Source organism: Cydia strobilella, chromosome 24 (assembly GCF_947568885.1).
Source record: "Cydia strobilella chromosome 24, ilCydStro3.1, whole genome shotgun sequence".
Taxonomy (NCBI): Eukaryota; Metazoa; Arthropoda; class Insecta; order Lepidoptera; family Tortricidae; genus Cydia; species Cydia strobilella.
In genome coordinates, this window is record NC_086064.1 from 2,318,511 (window position 1) to 2,341,172 (window position 22,662).

Here is a 22,662-nt window from a genome sequence, read left to right on the forward strand (position 1 = left end):
AGTGAATGGTACACTTGGCCCTAAGAGTTAGCTTTTAATATTTTATGGATTTTGACTTTTACTCCTAACTCACATAATAATAAAAAAATCGACAGAAATCAAACGAAGGGACATAGCTATATAGTTAAATATATATTTATTTTTTTATGTTCCATAATTTAGACAGATTCCAGAGAAGCGCTGGTGGCCTAGCGGCAAGAGCGTGCGACTTGCAATCCGGAGGTCGCGGGTTCGAACCCCGGCTCGTACCAATGAGTTTTTCGTAACTTATGTACGAAATATCATTTGATATTTACCAGTCGCTTTTCGGTGAAGGAAAACATCGTGAGGAAACCGGATTAATCCCAATAAGGCCTAGTTTCCCCTCTGGGTTGGAAGGTCAGATGGCAGTCGCTTTCGTAAAAACTTAGTGCCTACGCCAATTCTTGGGATTAGTTGCCAAGCGGACCCCAAGCTCCCATTAGCCGTGGCAAAAATGCCGGGACAACGCGAGGAAGATGAATTTAGAGAGATTCCAAAGAGGAAAATGAAGACTACGTTTGTATGGGATACCGGTCGTCTACTATCCTCTTAATAATTAGCGTAATGTGTGGTGAGGCAGCGAGTGGGGAATTAAAAAAATACGATTGCCGCGGGTTGATTATTATGTACACGGAGGGGTTAATACCACATTTGTACTGTAAACGTCACGTCAGTTACGAATAGCGGCCCAATTCGAACAATGTTTATAAGATGTGACAGTGATACGATACCGATCTGTCAGTGTCAATGATGACATTTCTTCAATCAGAAACGTCACTTTTGACTATGCTTCTAACTATTGCGTTCGTGCACAGCATAGTCCACTTACAGAGGGTAGAGCCAAAGAGAAAGTAGACATAGAGTGCTCACTCCATACATCAGTTTTGTTACCAAAAATATTATTATTTTCGTGGTCGACATTCTAGCGTCAAGTAGCGGAATTATCAGTACTTGACACTAGATGTCACTTGTGTCGCGACTGACGAAAAGTGTATTGCTCAACAATTCACAACTAATATTATAAGCAGAAGGAGTTGAAAATAGAGTTCCGGTTAATCCGGTTATAATATTAGCTGATAATCGTTGAGCATTAGGGTCTCCGTTCGTCGCGATATCTATTGTCGAGTATTACTACTGATAATTCCGCAATTTGACGCTAGATGTCGACTACGAAAATAATAGTATTTTTGGTAACAAAACTGATGTATGGAGTGAGCACTCTATATGTCTACTTAATTCTCTTTGGTAAAGCAGAAGTAGAGAACCTTTTACTTTCTTACTGTGTCTGAGCGAAGTAAAGCCTGACAAGCAATATATTCACGCGCCATGTTGCGGAATTTTACTGGAACTAATTTATTCATACTTTACTAAACTGTCACCCCATACATGAGAATAAACAGCGCCCTCTTGACAATGATCATATATTACTGGTCAGGCTTTACGTATAGTTAACGCTATCTCTACTGAGCTCGTTCACTTACCTGTACTAACAATGGCATTTTGTTAAACAAAAACCATTATTTCTTTTGTTTGAGCGCGTGGCCTTTGTGCCTGAGCGCGTTGCCATTGTGTGTGAGCCTCAGGCACAAAGGCCACGTGCTCACACAAAAGAAATAATCGCTTTTGTTTAACAGAATGCCATTGTTAGTACAGGTAAGTGAACGAGCTCAGTAGAGATAGCGTTAACTATACATAGGTATTCAAATACCAGAGTTCTTACCCTATTACTTTAAAGTGTCATGTTGTAAGTGAACTTACTACTATTAAGTTCACACATTTTTATCATAGTTAGTTTCTTTTAAATAAATATTTTAAAAAAAAACCAAATATGTATGCCATTTACGAGAAAGTAATTTTTATATTCGTGATTTGTAAGTGTTTGGTTTAGTGTACAGCATATTACTTTGTATATTGTACGAGTATATTTATTTTAAAATAAAGAACTTATAAAAACAAAACAACCCTATTACGGTCTTACCATCCAAATATTTTATATGCCGGTCTTCCCCGCATTAACCATTCCCCACATTAACCATTTCCCACATACACTATTTTTGCGACAGCTCTATATGAATATCGCCCGAGTAAACTAACGGCCACCGGCCTGACTATTTGTTATTTTTTGCGTCGAGACAACCCTGCGCGTGTCACTGACACCGCCAGTTATATATGGAACTTATATGTGGAACATTGGACTTATTTGAATGAATGAGGCGGATATACAACCGTATTAATATAGCTAGCCAATGCCAAATCATCTTTTTTTTTATAGTCCGTTAAAGTGTCCCACTGGTGGGCAAAGGCCTCTCCCCTTGATATCCACAACTACCTACTACTACTAACTGTTGTGCTTTCTCCGGCCAGTTACTGATGAAATGAAATCATCATAAAAAAACTGGACAAGTGCGAGTCGGACTCGCCCACCGAGGGTTCCGTACTTTTTAGTATTTGTTTGTTATAGCGGCAACAGAAATACATCATCTGTGAAAATTTCAACTGTCTAGCTATCATGGTTGATGAGATACAGCCTGGTGACAGACAGACGGACAGAGGAGTCTTAGTAATAGGGTCCCGTTTTAACCCTTTGGGTACGGAACCCTAAAAACATGAAATGAATAGAAAAACAGCAAGGTAAGTTTCAGGAATTGTGAAACAGTAAGCTAGGTCGAGGTCTCCGTCTTCGCACGCAACAGGAAAGTTCGCGAAAGCATTGAGCATCTCCGTAACGTTATCCTGTGGATTTTAGACAGATCAAAAAAATTGTAATTTAATTGGAGCCGGAGAACGCAATTGAAAAGGTTCGAACATTTAGATTCGTTACAATAAAAACCGAGGAAGAGGGAGAAGTTACAGAGAAGTAATCCAAGGATGCAAGGTAATCACTACATTACCCCAAAAATCACAGAAAAAAAACTTTGAGGCTGTTCCCTGAGCCAGAAGGCGAAAAATCTCCTTATATGATCATGTTTTTCTAAGAGGCGTTGTTATTCATGGACGTGGAAAAAATATATGTAGTTCTTGACTATATTATCTTTAACAACATAGCTTCCGATACACGAATTTATAACACTTCGCTCGATACAATTAATTCCCAAAGTAACCTCTAACTCGGACTTTTAATCCAACTTTGCTTGGTTATTTATTATGTGATACTATAAACAAAAGAAGAAGAAAAAACAATCTTAACTTAAATAGTAATTTCATAGCTTTCGAATTTCCATATTGTAAGGTAACGTTTTTAAAATAAATAAAAATCGACAAAATTCGATCAAAATTGACACTTGGCGCGCATGATCTTTCCCGTTCTTTCTTGCGAAATGTGACGGTGACAGCGGCCAACCGATGGAACGGCCTTAACCGTTATTCAACAATACTAACTTCTGCTTGCGACTTCGTCTGCGTGGAATGATCATGAATGATGATTGATTATCAGACCGGGCCTTAAACTATGTCCATACCAAATTTCATTTAAATCGGTTCAGCGGTTTCAGTTTGATGGGGTGACAGACAAGCAGATAGAGTTACAATCGCTTTTTAGGGTTCCGTAGCCAAATGGCAAAAAACAGAACCCTTATAGATTCGTCATGTCTGTCTGTCTGTCCGTCCGTATGTCACAGCCACTTTTCTCTGAAACTATAAGAACGATACTGTTGAAACTTGGTAAGTAGATGTATTCTGTGAACCGCATTAAGATTTTCACACGAAAATAGAAAAAAAAAAACAATAAATTTTGGGGATTCCCCATAACTCCTCTGGAGTTGCAGGCGTACATAGGCTACGGAGACTGCTTAACATCAGGCGGGCCGTATGCTTGTTTGCCACCGACGTAGTATAAAAAAAAAACTAGGAACTGAAACTCAATTTTTTTTTTCATCAAACCCATACGTGTGGGGTATCTATGGATAGGTCGTCAAAAATGATATTGGAAACCTCAATATCATTTTTTCTAAACTGAATAGTTTGCGCGAGAGACACTTCCAAATTGGTAAAATGTGTCCCCCCCCCCCTGTAACTTTTAAAATAAGGGAATGATAAAACTGAAAAAAAATTATGATATACATTACCATGCAAACTTCCACCGAAAATTGGTTTGAACGAGATCTAGTAAGTAGTTTTTTTTTAATACGTCATAAATCGTAAACCGCAATTTACCTTTCACTCACGTTTCACATAAAAAATACATTTTTAAAATTATGTAATGTACGGAACCCTCGGTGCGCGAGTCCGACTCGCACTTGGCCGGTTTTTTTTAAATATTATAGTCAGTGGCGGATTTGCCCTAAAGCCGAGTAGGCCCGGGCCTAGGGCGGCCGGATATTTGGGGCTTATATACGTAGTTATAATATACGTAGTTAATTATATACGTAGTTATAAGTTATTAGATATAGATATAGTCAAGTAACTGTAATTTAATTTCACTCTATTCAGGGTCCATGTGATACCATAAGAAATATGTAAATACTACCCAAAAATGTACCATGGAGGCAAGAAATAAATGAATACTGAATATTATGGGTGCTGAGAAAGGGGTGGCTAAGTGCCTTACTACAGGGCCCGCGGCCTAGGCCGGCAAAGACTGTAAATCCGCCACTGATTATAGTAGGGATAAGCAGTTATACAGTGTGGAAAGAATGAATGGGCCCTGGAGGGAAAATGGCTTAAAACCTTAAGTTAGCTCATTTTGCTTAAAGTAAACATTTTTTTTATTTTTTAGAAGAAACAAAACTGCATTCAAAGATTTTTTGTAATTCGCTTGTTTCACCCCGGAATCGAACTGACTAAAAATAAAAAATAAATAAACACGCTATTTTATTCTACTATTCGGTACAGTAAATGTTAATGATAACATTTCTCCAAGAAACATTAGGTCTTACACTCTCAGGAGGATATAATTAAAATTATTATTACTATCCAGGAGGATATAACCAAACGAAGTAGCCATTAACAGGCATTCCCCTCTGTCGAAAACAGTCGACCAATGGTCCCAGGTAGCATTTAGTTGTCATTATGACGTCCGTTACGTCATTATGAGGTCACTTGTACGTCGCTGACGTCACTTTGCTACCTGGGGTCATACACAATGTATGGCCTGACGTTTATCTGACATGGCTATTTTGACGTTACGTATACATTTGACGTTCCCCTCCCCCGTAAAAATTGGCAGACTTTTTTGTACAGCAAATTACAGACATGGCGTCTCCGTGATTATATGAGTTATATCCTCCTAGGCTAGTAATAATAGTTCAATGGACTCCAATAGTTATGTACGAAAATCTATATCTAACACTGTTGCTGTACAGTACAGTCAGCAGCAGAAGTTGCTAAGCGGACGAGGTGTTCAAAATGATCTACACGCGACTTTATTGTTAAGTAAATAAGAGCGTGTCAAGGTATTTTTGAACACCTCGCCCGCTTAGCAACTTTTACTGACTGTATCCTAAATCTCAAATCCTTGAACAATATGTTGTTATTCATTATTATGACTTCGCCTTTCAGGTATTATTTTATTTAATTCAATTAATGTATTAATAACGTAAATGTCAATTTAATTATATTTTCATTTTACATCTTATGTCTATTTTATATCAAAACACAAATCAACAATAAGTATCTCATTATTCTCAGTTTAATAAACACAATATTATTTTGATTCATAAATTCATCTAATGAATAGAACGCCTTTTCTTCTAAATAATCCTTAAGCTTATTAATACATTTGTGACATTTTCAACCAAAAGGTACCACATTGTCGCTGGTCAATAAGGTTGGTTTCAAATTAAAGCTGTATGGAAATAGCGCCTTATTGACAACCGACAATAAGTACCCTTTTGATTGAAAATGGCACATTTTACCTGATAATTCAATTGACTACAAATTAAGCTTAGAATAAATTTAAGTGGAAAAATTCTGTCTTGGGTGAGACTTGAACTCACGGCCTCTGTTCTCAGTTGGCAGAGCGCTGGAGTATCTATCCAGAGGCCGTGAGTTCAAGTCTCACCCAAGGCAGAATTTTTCCACTTTTAAATTTATTCTAAGCTTAATAGCATCGATCGCAGACGTTTCTGTTTGTTAAAAATTAATTGACTACAAATTATCAGGTAAACGATTACGGATTCTACTTTATTACGTAATAACATCGCTAAGTAATTTGAGCCGCTTTATTTAACAAATATATGTACCGTAAAATGGGATGAGTAAGTTCCGCGGGGAGAGTTGGGTTATGAATGGGGAGAGAAGGGATGAAAGGGGGGTGAGATGCAATTTTAAGTCTACTGCTACAAAAATAATGTATTCCAAGTTAAAATGGAGCTATAGGAATACTCATAATAAAATAAAACGATGCAACAATCTTTCAAAATCGCCGTTGTATGAAAACCCATCTCACCCCAATTATGAGGGACTACGGGGTGAGGTGGGATTTCCTGATTTTCGTCAAAGTTATGAAATGGAACTACCCAAAATAAAATAAAAACTAAAATACAAACGTCCGGAACACTTATTATATACACCATTCAGTTTGCATATGTAAAACCGGCCAAGTGCGAGTCGGACTCGCGCACGAAGGGTTCCGTACCATTACGGAAAAAAACAGCAAGAAAATCACGTTTGTTGTATGGGAGCCCTATTTAAATATTTATATTGTTCTGTTTTTAGTATTTGTTGTTATAGCGGCAACAGAAATACATCATCTGTGAAAATTTCAACTGTCTAGCTATCACGGTTCATGAGATACAGCCTGGTGACAGACAGACAGACGGACAGACGGACAGCGGAGTCTTAGTAATAGGGTCCCGTTTTTACCCTTTGGGTGTGGAACCCTAAAAATAAAATGTTATCGAGGTTTGAATGTCAGTTTTGCTCCTACTCACCCCATTTTACGGTATATCTTCAGTCTGCGATCGTTCTGATGTCAATATTTGTTTAATTTAGCAACATAATGGAAACCAAACATCGCGTATTTTAGCGTACTTTTACCACCGTCGTGTTTAGGGTTTAGGGTTCAGAAACCCTAGTGTTTATTCCATTCGATATCGTGACGAGCGTTCGCTTTTATGTCTATTTTTGTATGGGAATTTGAACAACGCGTCAAGCGGGACTTTTGGAAACTCAAAATCCCATACAAAATGACACTTGGGGTTCTGTAACCTTAAGAATATGGAGTGTAGAAGTAAAAGGAGGAAAATCTCCACCATACACCGAAGTACCTACACCATACACCTAGTATTTTATATAGATGTGCGCCCGTGCTACCGTGAGGGACAGAGCATACGCAATGCGACAAAATTGAAACCACGTTTTAACATTCCTGACAACATACCATAAACAACCTACGTAATTTGGTAGGGTTATTTGCTGCCCCTCACCCATTTTATCTCTACTTTATTATACCTCTATGGTTCATGTCATAGAGTCTACAATATTACAATACTCTTTGGTCCCAGAGCCTACCTAGCGCCACCGGAGAGATTAGGAACTATTATTTACAGCTGAAAGCTGGTCACTTTTGCAACAGTTCTGCAATAAGAGATTGTCTTCCTTTCTATTTGAGAGAATTTGGTATCTTTAGCCATAAAGGTCTGACTTATTACACTACCTTATGTTTTATTTTTACTTCTTATGTTAAGAGGCTGTAAATACCTAAAACGCACACACTGTCTTTTTACCCGACTGCCAAAGGAGGAGGGTAATGATTTTCGAGTGTATGTAAGTATGTATGTATGTATGTCTGTTTCTTTGTGGCCTCCTCCGGCCTAAACGGCTTGATTGATTTTGTAAGAGGTGTGATGTATGAGGTATCGTTAGATTCGTCTTGATCACGGGAGTGTCCTAGGATCCATTTTACCCCGAAAGTCCTTCGGGATACAAAAATAATATTATCTTTACTTTCACTTTAAAAAAAAATTGATGTATGAGGTATCATTAGATTCGCCTTGATCACGGGAGTATCATAGGATACATTTTACCCCGAAATTCCTACAGGAACATGTTGCTGGGTTAGCAATAAGAACACTTGACCCAAAATAGTACATTATGATACAAGTGTGCTTAGTTGGTCATCACACACGAGGCGATATTGTGCGCGCGCGCAATAAGAAAGCCGATGTGTGTAATGACCAATGCACACGCGTTTCATACGACGTTTTTCAACACACTTGCGAGAAAAAAAAGAAACTTTCATATTAATCAAATTTTAATAGTTAAAACAGTTAGTATTGTGTGTTTTATCTGTCATACTCGTACTGCCGGCCGGCCCTCGCTCGCCCCGGCCGCGGGCGGCGCGGCGGGCGGGCCGCGCACCGCGCAAGCGGTCGGGCGCGCCCGTGCCCGCCAGTCCGACCAATTAAAGAAGGCTCCATTTCCATGCATATTATTAGCAATCAGTTAGCTTCTTAACACAGTCGGATAATATAATGAAAAAGCACGAGTGGAATAATACACTGAAAGAGCACGCGTGTTTAATATCTAGGATTATGAGCCAAAAATCGGTGGAATAAAAACGTCGTTTTGAGCAAGTGTGTTGAAAAAGTTGTTATACCGGCCCCACGACGAATGTTCTTTAACTTAACTTAAACGTTTGTGAGACTTTCAGCAATAATGACTACAGTGCCAATAGTCCAGATTGGCGGTAATGAAGTAATTATCACTGATAGTTGGTTGTATGGGGACCACTCGCGATCCAAGGTCAAATGACGAGGGGGTCGTTCTTGTTAGGATCGTCAGGTATAAACTGCAAGGAACCACCTTGAATCTGGTCGTCGTCGTAGAACTTTCAAATGGTACTTACATAATAATCTACAAATTTTTCGTTAAATAAAAACAGCTAAAAAGTTATAAATAATAAAATAATTATTAAAGCCGTTCAGAAACGCTTCCTCAGAGCCCTCCACTACAGACTCGAACATTCATTCTTATCATATACCAAGCTACTAGAAAGGTACAAGCTAAAGACGTTGGCGAGCAGACGCCACGCCCAAGTTGCCACCGTCTTATATAAAATATGTACCAGTCAGTATAACTGCCCGGAGCTCCTGGAGGCTATCAGTTTCCGAGCTCCCACCTACAGGACACGAACAAAGTCCCTATTCGCGGTCCCGACGCCCGCCACTAATGCTGGGGCACGAGCCCCGCTGCGTAGAATTTGTAATAATTACAATAAACGCCTAGTCTCGGTTGACATATTTAATAATACGCGATCTAACTTCAAGCGCAAAGTCAGCTTGCTCCTATAATTTTAATTACCCATATTGTAGCTTCATTTCTTGTGTACTATTTATTTACTGTAATTTGTGTAATAATTATTTTTGTGTTTATGTAAGTTTAGCTGCTTAAGTTATGTTACGAGTAATTATCGTTATTGTTTAGTTTTAGTTATGTAGTTTTAGTTTTAGTAGGGATATCTGTTTATGTACCGATTACAACGCTGTCTTAAAATTAATGCCTGAACTCCTAGTGGGAATTGTGTTAGGATGCATGCTAAACCTATAATTTTATAATCTTATCTGTGTATTCTCACTGGCCTGTATCTGTTTTTTTCCCCAATAAAGAAAATAAAAAATAAAAATAAAAATATAAAAAAACAAAAAACCCGACTGCACACTAAAAAGAGAAAAACAAGCCCCACAAGAAGTATTGTTTATTCAAATGCTAAAACCAAGCTATGGAACACCGTTTAAACAATATAAAATGCACTATGAAATGTGTTCGTAATCGATAGTTAAATAAATAAAAACTTATTCTAAATACTAACTAAATATAATTTATTGATGGTAAGTATCGCAGGCGGGGATTTTCTAATAAAAAAAAACTGGTATTTGAAACTCCGTAAGCGCGATATAGGTTTCTAACTAAATGCGTTCTAGGTAGCTAACGCCATCTGTTAGAAAATTGTGACACGACGTCGACAGTCAGATTCAGATTATTTATTGATAAAAAGAATACAATTTTTTACACGTCATATTTCTAAATGATTTAAGATTAGACTTAAATGTACGATATATATAATTAAATACAATTTTAATATGTCAGTTATTCAAAATATTTATCAGTACGGTTTTTACTCACTATTATTTTTAGTCGCTTTTTATTTTTAGTGCAGTGCACGACGTACAACCGCCGCGGACACTCGTGCCTGAGGATGGATTTCCAAAGAATCCGAAACATGTCGCCAAAAGCGACAAAAAATAATAGTGAGTAAAAACCGTACTGATAAATATTTTGAAATATGTCTCACGATAGTTTAAGTGGGATTATGTCAGGTATTTGTTCAAGTTAATAATCATAGAATAATGTTATAAATTAATAATTAAATTACAAAATGTCAGTGTCGTCGATTTGATTAAATTACAAAAAAAAAGATGCATGCAACATAAAATCCACTACTTAATTATCACTTACACACACAGTTACTTAGTGACAGAGATGCCACAACACAAGTCCCTCGTTAAGCTCTAGATTCTAAATTAGAACCACAGAATCTTAAAGACACCTTGAATTTAAAAACGACTCGCGCTTGACTGCTTAAAGATTAATTGCTTTCAAGGGTAATTGACTTGATGCTTCAAGCTTCGTTACATGTATTTTGAGGCTGTAAATCATTATTTACGTACTATATATGTGTTAGATAGGTTTTCCATGTAATTTAACATTTAAAACCCGCGTTTTGAACACATTAAATCACATTTAAAATCGGGTCTATCGCGAGAATATTTTGTTTGTTTTGATTTGTTGTTGTGTTGTTGTTGTGAATTTATTTGTTTTGTTAAAGGTAACAAAATAAATTCGCGATAGACCCGATTTTAAATGTGATTATACATAATTTATTTACATACAAGATATATACAGTGGACAGGTGGTACAACGTAAACGAAATTGATAACTACCTTAAATCTAAATTAGGCCCTTGAGTATGGATGGTATAGAAAGGATGCCAATCTCTTATGGCAGAATAGTTGCAAAAGTGACCGCTTTCAGCTTTAAATAATAGTTCCTAATCTCTCCGGTGGCGCTAGTTAGTCTCTGGGACATGAGTATAACATAAACCATATAAGGCAACAAATAACCCGACCAAAGTACGTAGGTTGTTTTTGGTAGTATTTCGGTGTATGGTGGCGCCGCCTAATTACTGTTTTTTTATGGACACTTTTCATACATAGAGATTTGGCTCCTTTATATAGTCTCCATGCCCTTGAGGCATTGTACCTACGAAGGATGCTGGCGGCATTTCCTCGCTGTATCGCAATGCTGATACGTTGTGCGAGGAAGCCGCCAGCTCTTCGGTCACCAGTTACGTCAACCAGACGCTTCGCGATTTCTGCAAACAACTTATGCGCGCTGGGACCCCATGGACCTAGAGTTTCAACTCCAAATGGAACGAAATGATACTCTCTACCGAGGCTCTTATATTTATAACGTTTTAAAATTTCGGCGCTTTCCGCCGCTCCGCCCGCTTTTACATTAGTCCGTTGGAGGTGGGACGGTGCCAGTGTGTCTACGCAAATTTGAAATGTGATTTAATATGTGTTCAATGTAATTTGTCAAAATGAGTGAAGAAACGTGATGTTCCAAAGTTATCATATAACAAGGGAACAAATATTTATTGTGTTTTAAAGTAATCATAGTACTATATATAAACTATAAACTGAAATAGATAAAGAAAAGGTGAGTGAAGGGGTCGGAATCGAACCGGACTTATCCCGAAACTAAGCAAAGCTTGTACTATGCGTACCAGACGACGATATACATACTTAAATAGTTAAATCTGTACTTAGATAAATAGAAACATTCATAATTCAGAAGCGAATATTCGTGATAAACGCACAAATAAATTCCCTTACCGGGATTCGAACCCGGGACTTCCAGCTTCATAGGCAGGGTCCCTACCGACTACGCTAGGAGGCCTACGCTAAGATCCACTTGCACCATCCCACTAACCCCGGGTTAACTCGTTAAACCGTTAACCCAGTGTCAAATTGTACTGGTAACCATGGTAACTCCAGGTTTTACCGGTTAAACCGTTAACCCAGTGTCAAATTGTACTGGTAACTAAAAAAAAAATGGTTTAACCGGTTAACCCTGGGTTAGTGGCATAGTGCAAGTGGCACTGAGTCGGTAGTTATTATCGCCCGAGATTTTTCCACTTTTCTTTTAAGTATTTTTAAGATTTGCAATTTCGCCCGAAGTTTCTGCTTACCTAACCCTTAGTATAAATACAAAACTTTTCTCATTAAAAATACTCGCTTCATTGAATCCCCGGTTGGACCCGGGTATGTCCTTAAACTACGTCCAAAAGAGAGGTATGGGTACTGTGAATGTCATCTCGCGTTGTGTGGTAGGGCACAGCCGCACAGCACAGCGGATGTCATTCCAGATCTAGAGCAGAGCCCAACTGTGGAAATAAGATACCTCCACCTTACAGAAAACCGCAGCCAAATAACACTAGACCCTACTCATAGTGTTGTGTTCCTGCCGGTGAAGGTTGCCAAAGCTCAACGAGGGTGCGGTGTTAGGGTCGGCAACGCGCATGTAACTCCTCTGGAGTTGCAGGCGTCCATAGGCTAAGATGACCGCCTACGGCTTTTTTTTTTTTTTTTTTTTTTTTTTTTTTTTTTGGGGGGGGGGGGAAATGCAATTACGCATACCACTCGGGCGCGGGGACGAACCCGAGTGGTTATGTGGGACTCCTTGACCCTTGTTTTAGGCTGATGGGACCCCAAGTCTACCCACTAAACAACCCCCCCGTCTGTCGCCTCGGTGCTGTAAGGCGGGGCCACGGGAACACCAAGTGCACACTACCGTGACCTCGCAGCGGCCGGCTGCTAAGCCCCATCTCCGGGAAATTGATTTCCCAACCGGCATTTGGGGCGTGCCTACTGCCTACGTTTTTTTTTTTTTTTTTTTTTTTTTATTTTATTTTTTTTATTTTTTTTTTTTTTGACACCCTTCGCCTTGAGGACCTAGTTTTAGTTAGATGGCTGTCGTCCCCGTGACTGCCACCCCTAGGCCCTCGTTAAGGCGGCAGGCGGCGGTCATGGGCGACCCGCCTCCGCCCTGCTCTTTTGCGCCGCAGCGGGTGAGCTTCCGCAGCCTTTTCCCGCGCGCGCTCCGCTGCTTCTTTTTGGGTCATGATCACCTCGCAGAAGGTGGTCATAGCTTTCCAGCATCGTTTATTTTCTGTCATTGCCTTTACGACGGTCGGCAATGACAGATCAGGCCCGATTATCGCAACCAAGTTATTGCGCGGCGCCACCCAACTTGGGCATTCCGCCAGCGTGTGCTGCGCTGTGTCTTCTGCACTGTTGCAGTGGTGACACGCTGGCGTTGGCTCCCGTTTGGCCTTCTCGCACAAGTATTTGCCAAAACACCCATGGCCCGAGAGTACTTGTGCGAGGTGGAAAGACACCACACCGTGTTGTCTACCGATCCATTCCTCGAGGACAGGCTGAATCGCGCCGACTGTCCAGTGACCGGCGCATGGATTCTCAAGCCTCTCACCCCAGTTTCGGAGAACGGTGACCTGAGCATTTGTCCGCCAGCGTTTCACTTCCTCAAGCATAGGCTCCGTCTCTCTTGCTCGTGATTCCGCAATCCGTCTATACACTTCCGCCAGGGCTTTTGCCTCCAGATCCCAGGGTGGGGTGCCGGCCAAGGCGCATGCTGCATCACTGGAGATGGTGCGATACCCTCTAATGGCCCTTATCGCCATGATCCTTTGGGGTCTTCGTAGAAGGGTTTGATTTTCGGCGCTAAGGGCATCTACCCAGATGGGTGCACCGTACAGGGCCATCGACCTCACTACCATCGTGTATAGACGGCGGCATCCTACATTCGGCCCTCCCACGTTTGGTAGGAGTCGGCTAAGCGCACCGGCTGCTCCCAGAAGCCTAGGAGTCAGGCGCTTGAAGTGCTCCTTGAAGTTCCACCGGCTGTCGAGGACGAGTCCCAGATATTTCAACGTCGACCCAACGCCGATGGGAACTCCACTCACCACAAGTTGAGCGCCAGCTGGAGGTGCTTTTCGGGGTCCATGAAAGCAGATGGCCTCCGACTTATGGAGAGCCACCTCTAGACCCAGCCTACGGATCCTTGTAACCACTTGAGCCACTCCCGCCGTTGCCTTTAGTGACGCCTCCCTGAAGGTACTAGCCTTCGCTGTAACTAGGGTGTCGTCGGCATAGCACGTCAGTTCAATCCCCGGAAGATTTCTGCCGCGCAGCACCCAGTCATACCCAATATTCCACAGGAGTGGTCCTAGGACCGATCCCTGCGGAACGCCGCACGACATGGTTTTCAGGTCCCATCCATTATCATTTGGCACTGGGTACTTGACAGCCCTCTCTGATAAATACGCCTCGATAATCTTGCGCAAGTACCTCGGCACCGTGTGGTGTCTGAGTGCCTCCTTGATGCAGCCCCAAGGCAGGGTGTTGAATGCGTTTGATATGTCCAAAGATACTGCGAGGACCACCCCGCCTTGGGACACTGCCTCCTCTCTCAGGGTCTTAACTCTGGCGATCGCGTCAACTGTGGATCGGAAGCGACGGAAACCGAACTGATTGTGGCTAAGATTTGGCCCCACATTTTCGAGGTGCTTAACGAGACGAAGCGAGATAATACGCTCGAAGAGCTTGCTCACCTCGTTGAGCAAAACGATTGGTCGATAAGCCGATGGTGAGTCGACCGGACGTCCTATCTTTTGCATAAGCACCAGTTTCCCTGTTTTCCACGTCCGCGGAAACCGGCCCTGTTCGAGACATGCACTGAATAGTGCTCTCACCCGGGGTCCAAGTGGACCTAGTGCTAGTACCCAAGCACGGCCTGGTATGCCATCGGGGCCTGGTGCTTTATTTTTTAGTTTTAGCCGGAGCACAGCGGCACCCAGTTCGCCCTCGGTAACCTCTGGTATGTTGGTATCGTCTGCACCAGCGTCAATCGGCGCCATCGGGGGTGGTGTGAACTCTGCGGTATCCGGAAAAAGAGTGTTTACCACCCTCTGCAGAAGTTGGGGCTGAAGAGTCTGTGTCAGCGGGGGTGTCCATGGTCTGAGTTTATCCCTCACCATCTTATACGGTCGCCCCCAAGGATCTGTATTGAGACTCTCCAGCATTTCTTTCTCAGCCCGGTCTTTAGCTCGGCCAATAGCCGTCTTAAGAGAGACAGCTAGCTCTCTGTACGTTGCATAGAGATGTGCCTCCTCGTTAGCATCTCGCCGTTGCCGCCTGCGACTCCTTGTGTACTGGCGTCGCGCTGCGACACACGATTCTCGCAGTTGTGCCAGTTCTGCAGACCACCAGTACACCTTGCGTTGCGGGAGAAAGGGCCCCATTCGAGGCATGGCAGCATCACAGGTTTCGGTCATGGCATCTCCTAGCCATGAGGCTTCAGCTTCGATGTCTAAAGAACCTTCGGGTGCCGGCAGCCAGGCCTTAACGAGGGCCGCCTCCTCCAGTACTTCACGGTCTAGTCGTTTTAGCGCCCATCGAGGGTTGTTTCCCCTTGGAGGAATTCTAGGGCCTATCGCTACGGTCGAGGGTGTAGAGATATTGAACCTAATGTAGCGATGGTCCGAAAGTGTCTCTACATCCTCCAAACATTTCCAGTCGTGTAATCGCCGTGCCAGAGGAGCGCTCGCAAACGTAATGTCGACAATTGAACCACCCTGTTGCCGCACACATGTGTTTACGGTCCCCCGATTCATTACAACCAACCCGTACGCAACGGCCCACTCCTCCAGGCACCGTCCTTTAGGATTGGTTACCGCAGAACCCCACCCCCTGGACTTCGCATTAAAATCTCCAGCAACCAAAACAGGTGTGGGGTGCAGTTGCCTAACTATGGTACCCACTTCTAACAGAAACTGCTCGAAATTCGCCAGACTATCGTTGGGCGAGAAGTAGATGCCAACGACTGCAATGGTCTGGCATGTCGCTGCTACAAAACCATGACCCCTTATGACGCCTTGAAAAGGTGGGGAGCTAGCAGTGCTCCGCGACACCAGGGCCACGGTATTGTCTAGGTCCCCGACCCATTCTGCTCTCGCAGGAACAGAGTATGGCTCTGCTATCACCGCTATATTTATTAACCACTGCGCCATACTCTGGGATAAGAGGTCCTGAGCCCTGGCGCAGTGATTAAGATTCGTCTGCAGAACTTGGATGGCCATATTTAATTCGTGTCCATTCCTGAAGCCCCCTGTGTCACATCCACAGTAGCAGTGGACGGGTTGACAGGCTGCGAGGAGGCCCGGGAGCCATCGCCAGCCTTTGTCTTCGTTCTCTTGGGTGGGGCAGTACAGCTCTTGTTCCCTATCCTATGACCCGCCTCTTTGCCCAACGTTGCACAAACGCTACAGTGTGGCGTCGCCGAGCATGCTTTCGCCTTGTGCCCTGTCTGGCCGCAACGGTAGCATAGTTCGGACCTGTCGATGTCGGAAGGACATTTCGCCCTCACGTGACCCGGCTCCAAGCACCGGTAGCATCTTTGGGCGCGCGCTTCGAGCAGCTTAACATGCGCCGACACCCATCCAACCAATAGTCTTCCTTTTCCAGCCACCTTTTTAGCTTTTTAGCTGCAGCGATAGGACAGCGAACCCACACCGAGCCTAAACTCCAAGGGTCCGATTTTATCTCGCCCACTTTGACCTCCTGGATCGCACAGTCACCAGCTTGCGCAATCGCCGCAGCGATGTCCTCTGATGTCACCGAGTCATCCAGGCCAGATACGCGCAGTTCGACACATTTTGTAGGCCGAGACACTCTAACTTCCTCGGGGCTAAACAACTGGCTAAGTTTTTCAGCCAATTTATCTGCTTTTGGGCCGCTGGCGGCTCCCGGTACCTCCAGTAGTCGCGCGCCGGTAGCTGCAACTTTGAACCGAACAGATTGGATGTCGAGTTCAGACAGGTTAACCTGTGTCTTGGCGGCTGCAATCACACTTTTATAAGTGATGCCCTTCTCTTCGGCCTTCGGCTGCAAGGACAAAACCACAGCAGTAGAGCGGGGCGGGCGCAGTTTACGGGCAACTTGCCTTTGCGACCGTGGTGGCGTTTGGCCCTGAGATTTAGCTGCGAGCTTTTCCCTTTGCTGCAGTCCCCTACTATCCGCTTTCTTTTTCTTGCCTCCTTTAGCCGCCATGTTCCACGCTTTATCCGTGGTTGTAGGGGCTGAAGGCAGAGACCTAGGAGCAGGTATGGCGGCAGTACGAGCCGCGGCGGCTTCGACTGCTGCGAGGGTAGCCTTCTTCTTGTTCCTCTTCTTCCCTTTCTGGGGCTCCTCTGTGAGATTTGGAGGACCTCGCCGAACCTTTGGATTTGGCCTGGGAGTGGGTTCGGACTCCTGGCTCTGAGGAGCCTGGTGCATCCGGTCAGCAGCCAACGGGGGCCGCATTGGTTGGGCCGGCAGTAGCCTACCCTCCAGCTCCAACGCTCCGAACCTCGCGTCTAGCATTTGCCCTATCTTCTCCGTCATTGAGCGCATCGTTTCTTCCGTGTCCGGGGACCCTGCAGTATCCTTGCGGGAGCTTCTGGATGGCTGCGGCTGGCCATCTGTGCCTACCCTCAGTTCCGTGAGACTGGCGCGAAGCTCACCCATCTCCTTGCGAAGTTCGGCAATGTCTGCCTTTAGGCGCGTATTTTCCGCGGCCAGTTTCTCGGTCTCGTCCGAGACCGAGCGCCCCCCTAACTCCGTGACCGCCTTGCGGATCGTATCAATGGCTTGCTTTAGATCACGCACAAACGTCCCTTTTAAGTTTTTGGATTTAGTGGCGACGTGGTTGACGACGCCTAAGCTGTCCATCACCTGCTGGGTTAGGGCCAGGGCTGAGCGAGCGTCCCCGTCTTCGCCTCCGCTTGGTGTCCGGGGAGACTCTGGCAGGCGGGTAAGGCGCCTGCTCACCGCCTTACGGGTTGCATCCGCCGTCTCCTTCGCAGCTTGCAGCTTAAGCTCCTCCTCGTTTAGCTTTAAGAATTGGGCCCGGGCCAGCCCCACTCCATGTGCTGTTGTAGGGTGGCCTCGTCCTCTCTTATTGGGCCCGAAGCTAGGCCTTGCTCCGGGGTCGGAAGCATCATCACTGGATACTTCCGATCCATTTCCCTCGCTTAGCAGCCGCTTCCGTCCTTCCCCGGATTGGTTTAAGGCGGGAATAGGCACCGAACCATCCGAATCGGCTGTCTCAGTGTCGGCGTCCGTCTGCACCGGCGACCAGAAGAACTTTCCACTGGGAAGGTCACGCGTGTCGACCTTTGCAGGGGAAAAGAACTCCTCCCTTCCTGGCGAAAGCCTCTCCGGCGCGCCGCGAGCCCTCCTCCCACAAAACACTCTCGTAGGGATTGGAGTGGGCGACCGCACGAACTCCTGCGGTGCCACGGGCTCCTCCTCTCCGTCCTCGCCACCAGGGACGGCATGATGTATAAAACGCCCCTGACTGTCTCGAACTGGTCGGAACTCCATGGTTGGGGGGTTTGGAGAGGGTGTCGTAGCAACCGCTTTCGCCCCTTCCTCGTCTCCTCCTCCGCGCAACCTTAAAACTACTCCGCATGCATCGTTGTCCAGTAAACGTTTGCCATGGTCGTCGGTTTTCGTCCTTGAGCGGTGTGCCCCCCCAGAATACGGTGGGCAGCATGACACCACAGCGCGGGTACTTGCCCGTTCTGTGGTGTCACAGAGGATTGGGACCTCCTGGGGTAGTATATACTCGTTATTGCCACTCATTTTTTTGCTATTTTAGGGAGGTATGCCCCTACGGCCTGATGCTTGTTTACCAACGACGTAGTATAAAAAAAAATCTTAATACGGTAGTTTCTTTTCTTATTTGGGTTACAAAGAGGTAAATCAATTCTAAAAAAGAGGGGCCTAACGCTAATTTGTAGTTTTTGCGTTATAATTTTAGTATAAAATAGCTAGTGACATAGCCGAGACATTTAACAAGCAAAATATTAAACAGAAGTAAACTTTTTGAGTTATTTAGGTATTTAAAACGTTTAAGGCCGTAACACACCATCGCACCGCACCAAGGTCATTGTGCGACGCGGCCATAAGTAAGAGCGAGAAAGCGATATCTCTTTCTTGCTCTTACTTATGGCTGTCGCACAATGACCTCAGTGCGGTGCGATGGTGTGTTACGGCCGTTAAACCCGCGCGATCGCCAAATCTTCCGTCGCAAGTTTCACGCAGCGCGCCATAACTTTTGTTTGTTTCTAATTCTATTGTTTACGTCCCCTGTTTGACCAGAATAAGTACACAGCAGTACTTAAATAATAAGTTTTGTTGCAGAGAGATCCTGGCCGCGAGTCCATCTCTCACGGGGACCCATTCTGTGACGCAGACCCCTACGCATCATCGGAGGGAGTTTAAAAGAGAATCTACTAAAGAGTCTGAGAGGTAAGGAGTTTCTGAGCTTTTAGCCTTTTCCTGTCATCATAATGATCAAGATTGGCAAAAGAGAAAACAGAGCATTAGTACTTACAGTAGGGTAGGGTAGGAAACAGTGGCTCGGAAAAAAATAGCCGGGTACAGTGGCTCACTGAACCTAATTCCAATATTACATGATATTGGGGCGACTGAGCCACTGTTTCCTACCCTATCCTACTTATAATAGAATGAGGTAATTAAGTATCTACTTGCCCAAGATCTATTTAAATGTATTGATTGAATTACCTAGTACATAATTACAAATTAGTTTCTGTGCAGGGGGGTCAGTTATCTCTGCAGCTTACTCTACATAAGTGTTGAGACTGACATTGGTAGGAGCCTAGGTTTGAACAATGACCTTCGGTTTGCGAACCGCATAAATACATTACCAATCTTTAAAAGCGTATTTTCTTGCAGGGGGTCCTTAAAAAGGGATCCAACGAGAAGAGAAAGCGGCAAGCGGATAGACCAGGGGACCACGACCAGTCCCTTAAGGGACAGTGCCAAAAGGGACCCACGGGCGAGCGAAGCCAGTAGACAAGTGGTACGTATTTTTAAACGACTTCAAGATTTGAAAAGGATTTCTCAATTCGGTTGGTTCTTTTAATTCCCTCATTTCTCGACCGAAAATGAAAGCCAGCCCATGACACAGGGCGGACTCGCTATACATCAAAAATCACTTGCGTTTCTCTTTCTATGTGTGAACGGCACGTCTGTAATCGCGTCATGCGTCATAGTGTAAGTTGCTTAAAAATAGTACTGAGCGGCCGGCAAACGGCCGTCAAGTCGCGGAGCGAGGTAATTCAAGTCGGGGCGGGGCGGTGCGTGGTCGTTCTGTATGATAATACTATTACTAATTCTGTGCACATGATGCCAGCTGTCAATGCCACTGTACACTGACAGCAATTAATTATAGGCGCGTGCAAAAGAAATAGGAAATGGCGGGTAGGGGAGACCGAGGTGAGTTGTCACAAAGGAGAGTTGTGACATTGTCGATTTTTTGGAACCTATTAACTGTTAGCGAGCTCGCAGCAGTGCGTGTTTGTTAGCTAGTACCTTGAACTAATGAACGCGCGCTATTGCGAGCTCGTTATTAGTTAATAAATTCCAAAAAATCGACGATGTCACAACTTTCCTCTGTCACGACTCACCTCGGTCTCCCCTACAATATATTTATTTATTCATTTTAAACTTTATTGCACATAAAAGAGTACATCAGGCGGACTTAATGCCTTTATAGGCATTCTCTACCAGTCAACCATAGAGCGCTAAACAGAAAAGCGTCAAGGTAGGTGCACTGAGAAAAAAAAAAAACAAAAAAAAAACGTAACTTTTGAGCGAAGTAAAACTTCTACATAAATAACATAATAATATATTTTTTTATATAAACTGATCGGCGATTGGCCCTAGTCACACCTGATGGAAAGTGATGACAGGGCCTAAGATGGAGCTCATCGGTTCAGTAACAGCCTATTCACTTTTGTTTTAAAGAGACCGAAGTCATATTGATCAGGGAATACAGATGGCGGGAGCGCATTCCATTCCTTAGCCGTCCGTACCAAAAAGGAGGAGGCAAAACGTTTCTTCCGAACGAATGGAATGTGGACCACGAACGGGTGCATTCGCTCCCCGCGCCTGGATGTCCGATGATGGAAAGGGGAAGGTGGGATCAGGTCGTGCAGTTCCTGTGCGCACTCCCCGAAATGTATCCGATAGAACACCGATAAGCGACTCGACGGCGATGCCCAAGGCTCTGTATCCTTGACTTGACAGATGGGTCATCGCCAAAGAGTCTATGAGCCCGGCGCTCTATTGAGTCCACTTAGCGTATGTACACTTAGCGTCAAATACTTTGTAGCCACCAAAGTAGTCAAAATTTCTTTGTGGTTCTTAGCTATGTTTGATAAAAATCGATCTCGCAGTTTGAAGAGTATCAGCTGTTTTCCAAAATGATATCAGGCATTTTTTGCATAAAATTGTTTTTGTTTTGTTTTTAAATGTTTTAATTTAATAGTTAACTTACTGAAATAAATACTGTTAGGTATTTTGTTCCCTTAAAAATAGATACAGATAGAAGATAGATAGATAAACTGTTTATTTGTTTGCCACAATACACACAAAATATTCAAATACAAAAATGACATAGGTACACAGAACGATCCAGAAAAAAAAAATAGAAATTACAACAACAAATAAGTCACACAGATTTTTACATAATAGAGAAAAAGGAAAAAATACATATAAATACTATATTGCATACAAATAAAAATCCTGTGTGCGTCGCAGCAAAACAAAAAGGTTCTGGCTCAGTATTACGCTTCACCCATTAGGAAAAGCACTGATTTTCTGCCAGGACCTGATCACGTCAACAAAAAGCAGTGGAAAATAATGAAATATTCGAAAGTTAGTACTTACTCGTACCTAATTAATTATTAGTAAATAACTAGTGACACAGTTTAAACTATAGAGACATAATGCTTGCACATAGTTGTGACATAGAAGTGTCAGTGTGGTTAGCATGTATTTAGTGTCAAATGTGATTCAGAGAAAATCTTTATTTTTAGAAACAATTTATTGTCCTAATTTATTTTATTATGGATCAAAAGATCAAAAGTCAAAGCAAAAGTCAGCCATAGATGAGTGAATTTAAATTTAAATCGGGTCAACATCGATTTTCAATATTCATACCAGTATTAACTAATTAAGAATGAATTGAAATGAAAATTATAGAGGTTTATAAATAAGATTTAGGCTTCCGTATGATAGAAGGAAAATTTAGTTGTGTAGGAATGACATTGAGACGTTGACGTAGCAACGTAGACGGGTTGTGAGCAGCCAGTATTGTGATGCGCCACAATATGTACTTATATAAGTTATATCTGGAATTATATATAACAATATACCTGTTATATAATTATGTTATGTATACACTATATAATAAGTAATTATGTTATGTATATGGACGCTATGGAATGAGCTCTCTTCGAAGGTTTTACCGAGGCTCTTCAGTATGGGGTTCTTCAAAAAGGAGTGTACAGGTGTTTAAAACGTCGGCAACGCGCATGTAACACCTCTGGAGTTGCAGGCGTCCATAGGTAACGGTGACTGCTTACCATCAGGCGGGCCGTATGTTTGTTTGCCACCGATGTGGTATAATAAAAACCCACAACACAAGCCTTATTGAGCTTACTGTGGGACTAGGTCGATCTGAGTAATTTATTTCTATAACAAGTATTAT

The 22,662-nt window shown here is 43.3% G+C and overlaps 1 protein-coding gene across 1 annotated transcript in view; it reads left to right on the top strand.

Annotated features, from left to right (window-relative positions):
- The window catches only part of LOC134752188 (1-phosphatidylinositol 4,5-bisphosphate phosphodiesterase epsilon-1-like), a 167,014-nt gene that overhangs the window by 70,684 nt on the left and 73,668 nt on the right, over positions 1–22,662 (top strand). The window contains exons 6-7 of the mRNA XM_063687800.1: positions 19,287–19,394; positions 19,842–19,968. Of these exons, the coding sequence (XP_063543870.1) occupies positions 19,287–19,394; positions 19,842–19,968 (235 nt within the window). The remainder of the gene's footprint in view (positions 1–19,286; positions 19,395–19,841; positions 19,969–22,662) is intronic.